This window comes from Balaenoptera acutorostrata, chromosome X (assembly GCF_949987535.1).
Source record: "Balaenoptera acutorostrata chromosome X, mBalAcu1.1, whole genome shotgun sequence".
Classification (NCBI taxonomy): Eukaryota; Metazoa; Chordata; class Mammalia; order Artiodactyla; family Balaenopteridae; genus Balaenoptera; species Balaenoptera acutorostrata.
The window spans coordinates 85560792-85576416 of NC_080085.1; the positions used below are offsets into that span (position 1 = coordinate 85560792).

At 37.4% G+C, this 15625-nt stretch overlaps 1 protein-coding gene across 4 annotated transcripts in view; it reads left to right on the forward strand.

Moving 5' to 3' along the window:
* Positions 1–15625, forward strand: part of DIAPH2 (diaphanous related formin 2) — an 868194-nt gene that overhangs the window by 805937 nt on the left and 46632 nt on the right. Inside the window, exon 28 of one of the 4 annotated variants that reach the window (XM_057538261.1) lies at positions 13747–13823. The exons of the other annotated variants lie outside the window; for them this stretch is intronic. Within the exon in view, the coding sequence (XP_057394244.1) occupies positions 13747–13784 (38 nt within the window). The 3' untranslated portion in view covers positions 13785–13823. The remainder of the gene's footprint in view (positions 1–13746; positions 13824–15625) is intronic. 4 annotated transcript variants of the gene reach the window in all.

Genomic DNA, 15625 nt, shown 5'->3' on the forward strand with positions numbered 1-15625 from the left:
CTTCTCTCAAGTCATCTTTCTGGTCAATATTGCCTGTGTATCACATGCAATGAAAAGGGGGGCAATTATTGAAGTACTCAACAGGAAGATATCATGACCTAAAATAAGTCTTTTGTGACTCTATCCATTCCTGCCATATCCGGAGGGAATGCAAATATTTCTACATTGCTATGCCATGATACACTTGAGCTGGCAAGGGAACGACAAACTCAGAGTGACGATTCTTTTTTCCGGTGTTCATACATGCCTGTGTGTGTGTGTGTGTGAGTGCGTGCGTGCGCGCACACGCACCTGAGTGCACATGCCAAAACAAATTTGGCTTCACTGATTGCATTCTAGAATTTCCTTTCCATTATATGCCCTGGACAAGTGGGCAGATGGGCAGCATAATCACAAAAATAAAAATCACAAAAATAAATGTGGTTCTAGAATTCTAAAGAGGAGGTGTTTTTCTTTTCCTCTTAGGAGAAATAAAACGTATGTTTAAATTACCAACTAGGATCATGGACTTTAAAAGCATTGTTTTGTTCTGTAAGGATTGTAAAAGAGTGTTGCAAAGGGAGATAGTGAGATCTCCTAGAATGCGTTGAAAAGACAGTGGCTGATCAGTTTTCTGGTGGTTTTGAGACATTTTTTAAAAGCCAAGAAATATACTGAATAAATAGTCTGAGATAAAGGTGAAAAGTTAAAAAAGCAAGCAAGAGTAGAAAGAATAAGGGCCTCAAGAAAGGATAAGTATTAATATCAGAAGGTATATCCATTATCAATTGCTGTATAACAAACCACCCCAGATTTAATGGCTTAAACCAATAATTCATGATGCTGCAATTTGAGCAGGCCTCAACTGGGCAGTTGCCCTGCTAGGCTCACCTAGGGTCACTCATACAGCTACAGTTATATGGAGGCTCTGCTGGGTCTGGATGGTCCAGGGTGGACTCGCTCACATGCCTGGTGGTCAGTTGGAAATGTCAGCCCAGCATTTCCAATCTCATGGCCTCTCCAGAAGGAAGTGCAGACTTCTTATACGGCCTGTGCAGTGTTTCAAGAGGTCAAGAACGGAATCTACACAGTCTCAGGAGGCCTGGGTCGGAAGTCACACAGTGTCACTTATGCTGCATTCTATTAGCCAAAGCAAGTCACAAAGCCAGTCCAGAGTGAAGGGGTGGGGGAAATAGATTCTACCTCTAGATGGGAGAAGCTGCACATAATATGTGTTCATATTTAATCTATGATAGAATTTAAAGGACTGTGAAAAATAATCATGGCCAAGTCTAGCGTATTCTTAAGTGGAATCATTTTTAATATCCACCATTTTAAAGTACTCCTTGAAGAGCCTCCGTTTAACATGTTTTAAATGTCTCAACATATATTATTCTTGAATCCGTTGAAAGATAGTAGTACTGAGAAATATTTACATCTTATTCACTCAAAAAGCATTGAATGCCAGTTGGTGTCAGGCACTGTGATTGATCTGTCACTCTCAAATCTATCAGCAGCCTGAGATGTAAATTGATTCTTTGCTGCTTTATTATAATAATTGTTGAACTTTCTTTGTAAGTGCATTACTGACCTTTGATAGAAAAAAGATTAATTCATATATTTATTCATCAAAAACACAAGAAGTACCCTTCCCTATCAAACTCCTTCAATTGTCACCCTTCTACTGTCCCAGAGATTCAAATAGTATCACATCACATGAAATTGTAGTTGGAAGGGAAGGGGAAAACTAGTAAGGTTTATTTAAATTGAATTCCAAGCATATAAGACATCATCTTCCCAAGAAATGAAAGCTAGTAGAATATTAAATCAATAATATACATACTTAAATGAATATTATTTAATGTGATAGTTAACCATTATGTAGAGTGTCTAAAACCAAAGTGATTCAGTTGTCATTACAGCAACAAAGTGAAATTTATAAATGGATTGTCACTAGCTTCTTTTCAGTTTGTTGTAGAGTGTTCCTCTGAGGAGAGAGGGAACCAGAAATAAAATCAATGCACGAGACGCGGTGTTTCTGCATCTCCATTTTCCACCTCAATTTTAGTTTTGATGTTATTTCCCTGTGGAGGCTATCTGAAAGCTAAAATCGTATATAAAAATCACTTAGGCCATGTCATTTTTACTGACTAGACGTCAGCTTTCCTATAAAATATACCACAAGATATTACTTTAACAGTTTTGGTTCAAGGGGCACCTGAGCTCCAGCAGTGGCACATTCTTTTAGGTGGGACTCTAATGCTTGTCTGAATCATTGGGCTAACATTCTATTCATATTTTCATCTTAGAAAGGCAAGTTAAACTCTACTTTTAAAGGAGGTTTAAAAAAGAAGGCTTAAGAAATAGTAAAAGAAAAAGATCCACTGAAAAATAATTTTACAACCCATTCAGTTTCTTGAGTATATATTGCAGACCTACTCTGCATCCAAGCTTGCTGTCCCTGGCTGCTATGGAAATAGCGGAGACAAATTCAAACAGTATCTGTGCTTGAGGTACTTAGAATCCAGTTGGCGAGACAAACTGAACACTTAATTATGGACTCAACTTGGTATTCAAGACTTTCCATGGTATAGTCTTCAAGAAACCTTTTCTGCCTATGTTTTTTCACTACTTCCCCCGTCACCTACCCTCTACTCCAGCCTAACTGAATGATTCCCTTTTCTCTGACTATACCTTACCTTTCCTACCTCTATGGCTTTCCACACCATTTTCCCCATATCCACTCTTCAAGGCCCATTTCAAATACAAATTCCTTCATGAAAACTTGCTGCCTGAAAACATACACATCACTCCCACCCACTCGCCCCCAAATCCATTGCTGTTTCCCCTTGTCCCTCTGTCATTGCACTTAATTCTTTGTGTTATAGTTGTCTCTTTATCCTATCTCCACCACCCATTAGATGTGGAGTACTGGAAGCAGAGACACTGTTTAGCTCTATCTCCTCCAGTACCTAGCACTTAGAGGCAAAATAGCTATTTAGTTGAATTAAAAGTGAACGCAAGAAAATTTTGTGACCATCTGCCAAAATGTATAGTCCCTGTGACAGTGTAGGAGACGAGGTAGCTTTTTTTCTTGGAAGTTTGATAAAAAATATATACTCCTGTAAAATGAATCACTTGGCCAAAATTTAACCGCTAAACTAACATTACTGTATGTTCATTACTCTGCATAATGTGTTTCTCATATATGTAAAAGCACATTATTTAGTCAGAACTATCGTGTTAAATTTCCCCAGTAATTCCTAAGGGCTGTCAGCTGCTCTTTAAATCTTGATTTTCTGTCAGGAGGAATTAATAATCTTGCCTTTGAGTGAATTTAGAAGCAATGAGGGATTGAGCAGAAATATTTGAATACCGTCTCCGTGGTAAATTGGATATCCAATTTTCAACTTAGCCTTAATGGGAAAAAAAGAATCAATTGAATTCAGCACCTGCTTTTTCCTTTTTAATATTTTCTCCCCTTTTTAAGTGAGTTAGAATGGAAGGGTATAGTTCTTTCTCAGTGTGGGGAGGGAGGAGTCTATTTTCATTCACTTTGAGAGGTTTCTCAAATTCCAGTGAGCCTTAATATATGGACAATCCATATAGCTGACTCTGTAAGGTGATCCTCTGGAAATCAAAGGAAAATTCAGTACAATAACACAGAAATTGATTTGCATGAGATTTAAATAGTGTTTATTCTACAAGCAAAAGCATTCCTCTCCTCCCTCCCTGCAAACGAATTTTGTTGTCACATACTGATACTAACACATTGAAATCACCACTCAGTTTCTAAAACCAAGCTGCCCTATATATCCAGAGATGTTAACTTACATCAAGCTAATAAAATATAGCTCTTAATTTTTAGTTTCAGCTACACATCTGTACATGACCTCAGATTAAAAGTTCATTAAAATTACAAAAGGTTGAGAGACATTGATAAATAGGCTTAAAACGTTGCGGGGGTTTTTTCCGCGTCCAATCGCTCTTTTTTTCTAACCCAAGTTGCATCATGTACCATCCAGCAGTACATTTAGCTGTCATAAGGCTGCTGATGGAAGATGTCCATCTGCTAGGCAGTGCAGAATTACAATCACTTTCTCAGCGAAGCAATAAGGTGGAGAGTGTATTTCTATCTGTGTAGTATGACCTCATGTGTGTCACTCACTTCCACTTTTTTTTCAACCAGGCAGCAGTTTGCTCGAAGTTAACTTTTTTCATATAATTAAGAGGAAATGTTAGCAGACACAACTCCAAATTATTTCTGTTTGCAGCTCCAATCCTATACTGAGCATTTGAATATAGATGTGGTTCACGTTCATGACAGTCATTATACTTTACATGAAAGAATGAGGTCAAACTGTGGGGACCCCAATCAGAAAGAGCTGAATGCCCGTGGACACCTCATCCTTTCTCCCTGCCTCCCCGACTCTTGCTAGGGATCAATGGTATCACCTATCAGACCGATGGTAAAACTTTACAAGAAATCATCTTCTGTCTCGCTCAGATACATTACTTTTCTAACTCAAACTCCGCTTGGGGCATGGAAGGTTTTCTCTGGTTAAGTTGACCAGACTACTCTTCTAGCTTTTGCAGTCCTAGAGCGAGAAGAGTATAAACGTCAACAAGCAGAACAAGATGAGTATAACCAGAAGTAGAAAGAAGCCAGGGGATGAAGGCCAAAATCTACTTAATCACCTGTGGATAATTGAGCATTATCAGCAAATCCCTAAGCTTTTGCTTCAAAAGACGTTGAAACATGACCAGCATGCCTCTTACTTTGCATACGTGCTGTTCTTTGAATTTCTATCCAAGCCTGTGCTTTTAAAATCAGCCTCACATTAGATGCTTGATAACCCTTCTTCTTACAAGTCACTCTAACTCCAGAATCTCCTTTGAGGTGGCTTCAGGTTTTCCGTGCCTCATTTCAGTTTCCAGCATTCCAACCTTTGCTCCCACACAACTAACATTTTTGGTACCAATCTGGGGCAAGAACTATCACTCATCTAATCCTCAAAGAACCTTTACAGGATAGATATCATTATCCTCATTTTATAGATGAAGCACTTGAGGCCCAGAGAAGTTAAGGAAGCTGCCGAAGGTCATACAATGGCTAAATGATAGTTAGAATTGATCCCAGATCTGCCTGATTCGGAATCCTTTGGTCTTCACATTGTTCCGTGTTGCCTCCCTATTTAGGAATCTTATTTACATATCTATATATATACAGATATATATATAGATATAGATATATATAAATATAGATATAGATATAGATAGATATAGATATATTTTTTTTGTAACATCTTTATTGGAGTATAGTTGCCTTACAATGGTGTGTTAGTTTCTGCTGTATAACAAAGCGAAACAGCTATACATATCCATATATCCCCATATCTCCTCCCTCTTGCGTCTCCCTCCCACTCTCCCTATCCCACTCCTCTAGGTGGTCACAAAGCACCGAGCTGATCTCCCTGTGCTATGTGGCTGCTAGGAATCTTATCTATATTTGCCCTTCACGTATATCTATCCTATTGGAACTAAGTTGCAGTAAGTTTAGCGTCAGTTCTTGTGAGCTGGTCTGGGTTCGACATTGCTGATGGAAATTCTCCAGTGACCACTGTGATAGATCTAAGTTCAAACCCATGCTCCAACGTCTGACAACAGAAACCACTCTCTTCTAGGGAAAGGAGCAGAACTGAGGATGCCAGAACGCTTTCTGCAATCCAAAGCCAAACTCCCCAGTCATTCATTCATTCATATTCTCTCTATCACTAGCCACCCCCCCCAAAACACACACACACAATTTTACATCATTTTTAATCTGGAGAATTTGTTCCTCTCTTCTTTTCTGATTACTTGGCCCTACAACCTGCCCACAACAGTATGACTCACTCTCTGTGACTCTCCTTGAGGGCCCTTGTTATGAGTTCTCATTTCTGTGCCTCCTTTTTGAACATGCTCTAAAGAGCAGGGGTGGCCTTTGGCGGGAAAGAATGGCATGTCAAGATGGCTCTGTAAGCCATGTTGCTTTTCTTAATCATGAAAAGGCACCACTATTCAATGATATGCCCTAGTTTTCTAATCTAATCGAATGTACAATGATACAGGTATTGGGGATTAAATACAAGCCCACTTCTATCCAAAGCTGACAATGCCTTTAAAGCAATGTGTAGTATTTTGCTCATTTCTTGTTACTGGTTTTTTCATATGCCATACATAATTTTTCTTGTATGCTCTGTGCAAGATGACACCTTGGAAAGAAAAAATATCTATAAAAAGATTAATGTAACTTGGTCTTCTGGCTCATGGTTTGATTTAATTAATTGACCAAGTTGACTCTAAACCTTTATGTTGCTTTGAAAGTTTTTTCTTGTCACAGTAAGAACTTGAAAAATGTCCAAGCAGCTCACTAATTTACCTGCAACTGAAATAAGTGAATTCATATGTTTGTTATTAAAAGGAATCTATTTTGGAATTTTGCTGAGTTATTTGTACATGAAAGCCCACATCGAGAAATCTGCCCATTTATAAAATGACAGGTAGAGATTTTCCCAAGTGCTGGGAAAATATTTTATCTAAATTTTAAATGAAGAAGAAAAGAAACTAATTTGAAAACACTTTAACATTTTTTGTGATTTTAACTTGCTTTTTATTCGATTTGTTTGATTTTATTCACCTATGATCCAATTTGTAGATAGGCTGACTTGCTAAATGGCTTCAGTATTTGGGTTTAATTTACTGTAAAGTGGATCTTAGAAATTAAAGTTTCAGGTTAAAACTTGTCTTTCAGGTCTTCTTGCCTAAGTGTATATGGAAATATGGAAATAACCTAACATGCATAAACACATTCAAAATATTCTATAGCTCTTAAAAAATGTTTTTAATTTTGAAATAATTTTAGGCTTACAGGAAAGTCACAAAAAAATACAAAAATAGTCCAAAGATGTTGATATGCTCTTTACCCAGATTCCCAAATATTAATATTTCATCACATCTGCTTTATCATTCTTTCTCTTTTTAGATACAGACATACACACATGCATTATTTTTTCTGAATGTTTGGGAGTAAATTGTAACATGATGCTCCTTTATCTCTAAGTATTTAAATGTACTTAAGTATAAAATTAAGACATTCTTTTATGTAACAGTAAATTTATCAGCATCAGTAAGTTCAAATTGATAAAATCCTATCTAATTGATAGACTTTATTCAAATTTCATCAATTCTCTCACTAATATATTTTATAGCAAAATAAAAAAAATGCAAGATCACACATTGCATTTAGTTATAATGTCTTTTTAATCCCCTTTAATCTAGAACAGTTCCCATGCCCCAAATGCATAACCTGGCTCTAACCGTGAGGAAACATCAAACAAATCCACATTCTACAAACTAATTTACCTGTACTCTTCAGAAATATTATACTTTTTTAAGTTATGGCATATCTCCAGTAGAGTACACATGCATATTTTCCTTTTTAATTTCCTCTAAGGAAAAGAAAAACTCAAAATAATACCTAAGTATGTTTTCAAATAAAGACCTATTTTTGAATGTCAAAGAAAAACACTCAAACTCTCAAATTTTAATTTAAACATAGAATGGCCATTTCAAAAAGAAGTATTATATAATAAGTTAAGGAAAATCTATCTTTCATATACAGATTTCAGACAATTGCTTGTTCATTCTGAGTTGAGCAATATTTCTTCCATGGGATTTTAAACTAAGAACATTTTGCTGCTTGTTGAGTACTTTTGTTTCTTACATTCTGCCTCATAGCCATCTCCCACTACCATGCATATGACACCACCACCTAACTGTGAGCCCAAAAGTCTAGAAAAGAGTTCTTAATGGCATGTGAAGTTCTTACGAATCTTTCCTCTAAGGAGGGATAGGTAAGGGCAATTGGGAAGATTCATCTCCCCAAAAAGACCTCCCACAGGTCCTCTACCAATTCAGGCTGCATTTAGTTAAATAAGATCTTCCTATAAAACACAAGTAAGAGTATCGCTATCAATATTTTACACCTCCATATTAATTACTCCACTCTGACTACTTTCTGGTTTGTAAGTGAATAGAATATTTTGTTGTGGAGCAGGGAGAAAGGGAGAAGTAATGTAGAGCAAGGGTTATTTGGTGAAAGGGTTAGGGTTAGAGGTGAGAGTGGCTCTTTGGGCCCCTATACTAGGGAATTATAAGTAGCAAGAGGGCCCTCCACTACACTACTTCTAGTGTACATCCACTAAAAGGCAGGGAAGGAGTGCCTAAAAATAGGTAGAAGGCAACCTACTTTGCAATTTTGCCTGGTAACACCAATCTGGGCAGCCGAAGCCTGGTTTCGAGTTTGTCACATCCGCAAATGATAATAAACTAGATCAGTAACACTTCCTGGTTATTGTCTGATTGTATGCATTTTGAAACTAATATTTGCATTGTTATGATTCAGTAAAACATGTGTGTCATGGTAAGTTGTTTTTTTTTTTAATTGTTTTTTTTTTTTAATTTGTTTAATCCAGTGGCTATTTTCAGAAGTCCCAAGGTGGATTTCTCAACTCTGGTTATTCCCAAAGCATAGAGTCTCCCATACTGCCTATTCTACATATAACTTCCTTCCTAAAACATTTTTTTAATCCCTATTTTCCATCTCCCCATTCTCTAGAAATGGCGTTGTGAAGGTAAAAGCCAAAAAATTATGGCATGAAGTCTGGAAAGTGAGGCATATGGTCCACAGTTATGTATGAAACATTTCCGACTTATGATTTGTGAAAGTAGCACTGACTCAGCTAGTGATCATGGCAAGTGTATAGACTTAGACTTACTAAGACTTACAGAAGTCTAATTTTAGTCCATAACTGTGTGACCTTGATCTGGTCACTAAGGCTGTCTAGGCATCAGCAGTCTCCCCTTGCATGAAATGAGGTTGTTGGACTAGATGATCTTTGCATTTTCTCCCAAGCTATGAACTCAATAATTTTGAGTGTAGGAACTTACAAAATAACTTAAGGGGGAAAAATTTCATTCATTTATGGATGCAAATTTATTGAGCTCCTACTATATACGGCATTCCATGGGAATGAAAAAGCTAGACATCTTAACCTTACTAAGTTATTTTGTTTGTACATATCTAGAGAAGAGAATGTGAAAAGTTTACATGAAAAATCAGGAAGTCAACATTGTAAATAAATAGATAATAAATAGAATCAGCAATTAATACAGCCTCAGTTAAATAGTGGACTTCCAGAGGATGGAATCATAACATTCGGGGCTAAATTATATTTGAGAATACCTACTCTTAAGGAATAGGTTTTTATGCTCTGCACCACCACCTCAAAATATAGCATCTAATCCATTTCACTCTTCACAGTTTTCTTTTTGAAAGTATAAATTTCTTTCCCATAAGATAAAGTAAAAAGAAAATCTCAAGATGGCTAGAGTTTTTTCTTTTAATGATAATACAACTCCATATGGAAAAGCAATATATGTGTTCCTATCTGAAGAACCCCCCCAAAATTAGAACTTCTAAATCATAGAATTTCGAAGAACTAGTAATAGTTGTTGACTTCTTAATCATTACTATGTGTATTCATTTACTAGGGTTTCTGTAACAAATACCACAGCTTAAACAACGGAAATTTACTTCCTCACAGTTCTGGAGGTTAGAAGTCCAAGATCAAGGTGTTGGCAGGTTTGGTTTCTTCTGTGGCCTCTCTCCTTGGCTTGCAGATGGCTGCCATCTTGCTGTGTCCTCACATGGTCATTACTTTGTGTTGCCTCTGTCCTAATTTCCTTTTCTTATAAGGACACCAGTCATACTGGGTTAGGGCCCACCCTAACAGCCCCATTTTAATTTAATTACTTCTTTAAAGGCCCACTCTCCAAATACAGTCACATTCTGGGGTACTAGGGGTTAGGGCTTCAACACAGGAATTTGGAGGGACACAATTCAGCTCATAATACTATGTTTCTTTCCAAAATAATGGACCTGGATTTATGTTATTCTTACTACTGTTTTGTGCACTGAATATATTTTAATTTTGGTTATATAATTGCCTTGCACATGTATCAGCTTATCACCATGTGCCAAGGATGTGAAATTTACTGCTTCAAAATACATCCTAATTAAGATAATTATATATTCACAACATTTTTATAGCATTTGATTTTTTTTCCTTGTTAAACATAACAGAGAATTGGATGTTGTTCACATATCACAGATCAGCCAGTAAACCAGGCATTTTTACCATACTCTGTGTTGATAAGGATTTTTTTTTCCCATGGCAACAATAAATTTTGTTGCCTTCAACTTCTAAGACTCCCTTAATTACAAACACAATGGACTTTTTACAAGGAATATTATATATGCAGCAGTTGTTTAAACCTGAAATAGAAAAATTAAGAGGGAAAATATTCAAGTCCAGTGTGGCCCAGTGCTGAAACACTATATTGCAACTTTTGACATTTTACTGAATCTGCAACTCTATTCTCTGGCTGACTTTAAAAGACTTTATGTAATGAGTAGGTCAAAAAAATGGTTGGGAAGATGTAAAAGTAAAAGAGTTTTAAGAAAGTATGATAAAGCATAAGGCCTAACTCAAATTATATGCAATAGATTATATGGCTGTGGTGCCAGCAGCCTGGATTTGTATCCTGACAATTCCCACTTACTAACTGACTTTACTTCTTTGTACCTCCGTTTTCTCATCTGTCAAAGGGGATAAATAATGATACCTATATTACAGGCTTGATGTGATGATGAACAGAATAATTCACATGAAGCATTCAGTACAGAGCCTGGCATAGAGTAAATCTCAGCAATTTCTACTTATATATTGGTGTATGTGTATATATGTATATGTGCCTATGTATATGTATACTTGTATATATATATACACACACATATATTATGTATGTGAATACATAAATGTTAGAATGCATCTTCACATTTGCCACCCTCCCTTTGGTATACTACTAGGGTGTATGTAGCTCAATTACAGGCTCAATTACAATTATAGAGCTCCTCCTCTCACGGTGGAAGCTAGCAGAGACATAGTCAGCTGACGAAATCAGTCTCAAATGGTACATCTTTCTGTAATCAGACATATAGGATCCATAGCAGGACGCCTAGTGATTGCCTCAGACACTATGTCTAGCCTAGAGGAGAATTGTGGCGCAGAATCCAAATCCCTTGCTTCCATGCCTCTCAGTCCCTGAGCAACCTCTTGATGCATAGAAAGCTTTGTAAAGGTCCTTAAGTTTTTCTTTGGTCTACATGTGGCCTTTATGATTAACTCATTTTCGAGCTCTCGGAAGACAAAGACTACACCCCTCTCTCATACATTCCAGAGGTACCTGCTAGAAGCTTTCTCACACCTTAAACACTGAGTAAATCATGAAGTCCAGTGGGATCCTGAAGCTAACCCATAATCCAAGAAACTGAGAAAGGCTAAAGAGGTGCCCTCCTCTGGAACCACAGTAGTCTAGAAGGCTCAAGATATTAGTGAACGGCAGGATGGATAGTGGTTACTGCTTGGACTACAGAGAAAAGGCTCCCTGGATTCGAATCCTAGCCCTGCAGCTCAATAGTTGTACGACTTGAGTGAGTTGTTTGACTTCTCCGTGCCACATTTTCCTCCTCTATAGTCTGGAGATAATCAGATTATCTACTTTATAGAGTTCTGAAGTTAAGTAAATGTATATTTGTAACATGCTTAAAATAGTTCCTGGCACAAAGTAAGTGACAGCACTTACCCTAAGTGTGTGCGATGTAAGTAAAGTCAAATAATGGCTGACACCTCCTAGCTACTTAAAACAGTGGCCCCAAAACTAGTCTGTTCCACACAGGTCTTCCATACCAAGAGCCACTATAAATCTAGTAGAGCTCTCCCAACAAGGCAGCTGTATATCTCTCAGCATTTGTGTTGGGGTTCGTCAGACAGAAGAGCATAAGTTGTTCCCAGCCAAGGCCTTCCTGAGGAGGCTTAAAAAAAACAGGCTGGTGGGACACTTGGCATGTGTTTCTTTGATGCTTTACAGTCTATGTTTCTAGTGTCTGCATCATTAGCGTGTGTCTCTTTTCTGGGCTTACACTCTGTCATTACTCATCTGTGTCTGTTTTGACTTAAACTGGTCCCTGGAAGAGAGGAAGAATTTGGATCTCATTGAGTTCTAATACTTCTGTATGATGATAGCTCTAGCACCAACAAAGAAACAGTTGCATGTCCGTTGGCTGCAAACCAGATCTTCAGAAAAGCAGTTATATGGCAACCTTTATGAAATGCAATCTTCCTTTACCTTCAATTCCGTGTTTTATTTCACTGTATGGTTTTTAAGTGAGGGAGGTAAGAAGAGAGAGCTAGCTACAAGGTGGAAGTTGAAATATTTTTACAGAGACATCATTATAGTCAATGTGATTGACTATAGTTGTAAGTAGGGTGAGTGGGAGAAAACCTTATTAAGAAAATGAGAAACAGCGATGAAGAAAAGGACTTCAGGTAAAAAACCTGGAAATCAGTGTTAGTGTAGGAAAAAGACTGTAAGGTAGAAAAGGAATTTTTTAATGAAAAAAAACGAATAAAAGGTGATTTTATTTTTATTTTAAATAAGACTGTGTCAAAGCGTTTCATAAATGATAAAGCTTTCTGTGACTGTAGAAGATGGTTATGCTTGTATAGCAAAGGCCGTGTTAATGAAATGGCTAGAGAAGTAACATTTTACCCGGTTTTATATGTAGATCTACTGTGTGCATTACTGTCATTTTTGTTGTAAACTTCCCCTAAAATAGGTTTTGTGGGCAACAGCAGTAATAGCAACCATCCTCATGACTCTACCATTCTACTGTGGACTCAGGAACTTTCACATGAGCATTCCAGCACTATATATCCCATTTTAGAGCACAGAACACCAACCAAAACTTCAAAGGGAATATCCCACAACAGAGAAGCAGTTGCATTGGGTGAATCATGATCCTAAATATTTCAGCTGTGGCTTCGAGATCTCTGCTCTATTCCCAGTGGATATGATGGTAGAGAGAAGCCGTCAATTTTCCATGGGTTTTATGTCTGTTCTCTTCCTTCCAGCCAGAATCATCTTGGAATTAAACATGTATGGAAGTTGTAAAGGGACTCTCCATATGCTTACTGAGACTCATAGCTGACAGAGAAGAATAGAATTCTCTTTGGAGAATTCATTGGACATAGATCCTCTACCGAGTAAAAGGATCGCCTCTGTTAAGTCATTCATCATCCACTTATTTATTCAATAAAAATATATTGGGTGCTATATTAGTTTCCCAGGGCTGCCATAATGTATTGCCACAAACTGGGTGGCAAAACTAGAGGTTTATTCTCTCACAGTTCTAGAGGCTAGAAATACAAAATCAAGGTATCAGCAGGGCTGGTTCCTTTGGGGGGCTGTGAGGGAAGAATCTGCTGCATATCTCACTGCTAGCATCTGGTGGTTGCCAGCAATCCTTGGCATTCCTTGGCTTGCAGCTGCATCACTCCAATTTCTGCCTTTGTTGTCACATGGACTTCTTCCCTCTGTGTGTCCTCTGAGGCTTTGTGTTCCAAATCTCTTTCTCCTAATAAGGATGCCAGTCATTGGATGTAAAGCCTGCCCTAATCCAGTATGACCTCATCTTAATTTGATTCCATCTGCAAAGAACTTATTTCCAAGTAAGGTCACATTCGCAGGTAATGCAGGTTAGGACTACAACGTATCTTTTTGGAGGACACAATTCAACTCACTACAGTGCCTTCTTTTTGCCAGATACAATGCTGGATGCTGGGGAATGGAAAGATGAATAGCATGCAGTCTCTGCACTCAAAGACCTCATTCAAATGGAGGTAGACATAAATATATAACATATTGTCATAAATAATATACGTCTCAACAAAATGCTCTGGGAACACAGAGAAATGGACTACTAACATTGTCTTAGGTGACCAAAAAGCTTTCTTATGGAGCTGTCTTTTGAGGCATGGGAAAATGGATATTGGAGTTAATAAGTGAATTCATGGTCATGAGTATGCAGAGGGCATTACAGAAAAAAGCAACAATATGTATAAAAAGATGATGTCATGAAAAGACCCAGCATCCTTCAAGAAAGTCAAGGAGTTGTAACTGGACTGTAGGGCTAGTTGTAGGGAATGGTAGGATACACGGTTGGGCTACATAGGAGAGAATGAATAGGTGGTAGATGGTAAAGGGCTTCTATTTCATGCCAAAGAATTTGGCTTTATAATATATAATAGAAAGCCTCTACCAATACCATTGTGGATATTTTTTTAATCCTTAAAGTAACAATGAATGGACTTAAGTAGTATCATAAAATGAAGTGAAACAGTAGTTAATAAAGCGTCTTGCAAAATGAGAAAGGCCATTTTGATTTAGGGAAAATTATTGGAATTATGGAATAATTTTAAGGAAATGCATGTTTATTTATGTCTAGTATGTTCAGGAGCTTCAGCTAAGTTAACAAGATTCAGTCATTCAAACATTAGTAGAGGTCCTTAAGGACCCAGTTTTAATGAACAAATAGGGCTAAATTGTAATTAGCATATCAATTGTATGTGAATTGATGCTTATAAAGTACTTGAGGGGATTTGAAAAGTTTGTTCTCTTAAGCATTTTAAATATTCTCCTTATAATCTTATTTATACTATTAATTTTAGATTATCTATGGGGAAGGAGTTTGCTTAACAAAAGTAAACATCAACCCTAGTCCCTGGGAAACTGAAGAATTCTGAGTTAGTCACTTTTTATTTATTTAAGTAAGTATTGTATTATGTAACATCTGTGAACCAGATTCTGTCCTAAGTAGCAAGGATTCAAAGATATGACAGGACACATCACTATCCTCATATAACTGACAGTCTAGTGGGAGAGACTAAGGTGGAAACAAATAATCACGTTAAAATCTTTTGAGTTGGATAATGGTGTATACCGGTTGCTGGGTGAATGCAATGGAAGAAAGACTCAACTCTTAGTGGGAGAAGGGAAGCAGGCGATCAGGGAAGGCTTTATATTTAGGTTGAACTTTGAAGGATAAAAAGTGGTTTTCCTAGTAGACAAGGAGGCCAGAGTGGGTAGTCAGTATCTGAGGTTTGGGGCACAGCTCTTTAAAAAGCTGAGAGAAATGGAGGCTTTGCCACGGTCCTAGAACTGCAAAAAATGAAAAGTGTATGGTTTGGGGAAAAAAAAGTATATGGCTTGAGGTACAGATGTGAAGAGGCAAGGTGAGAGATGAGGCTGGGGAGTTGGACAGCAGCCGAGAAGGGTTCTGACACAAAGGAGTTTGAACTTTTATATGGTGTAGGATCCACTGACAGGTTTTAAGCAGAAGAGGGCCATGATCAAATTTGGGGTTTTAGAAAGTGACCTCTGGGAGCCATTTGGAGTAAGAGACTAGAGCAGTGGTTTTCAAACACTTTTTCTTTTATGCAGAGAAAACTTTTCCAAATAAAATCTTCTAGCTAACCAGGATAAGAGTGGTATTTTATTAGAATAAACGTGTGTGTTCAAAGGTAGAACATTTATTTACTAGGAGGTGGTGAAAACAGACGGCTTCAAACTAAAAAGTGTAAAATTGGGGATTATACGTTACAGCTCCTGTGTTACATCAGATTCAGCATCAAAATTACATCTG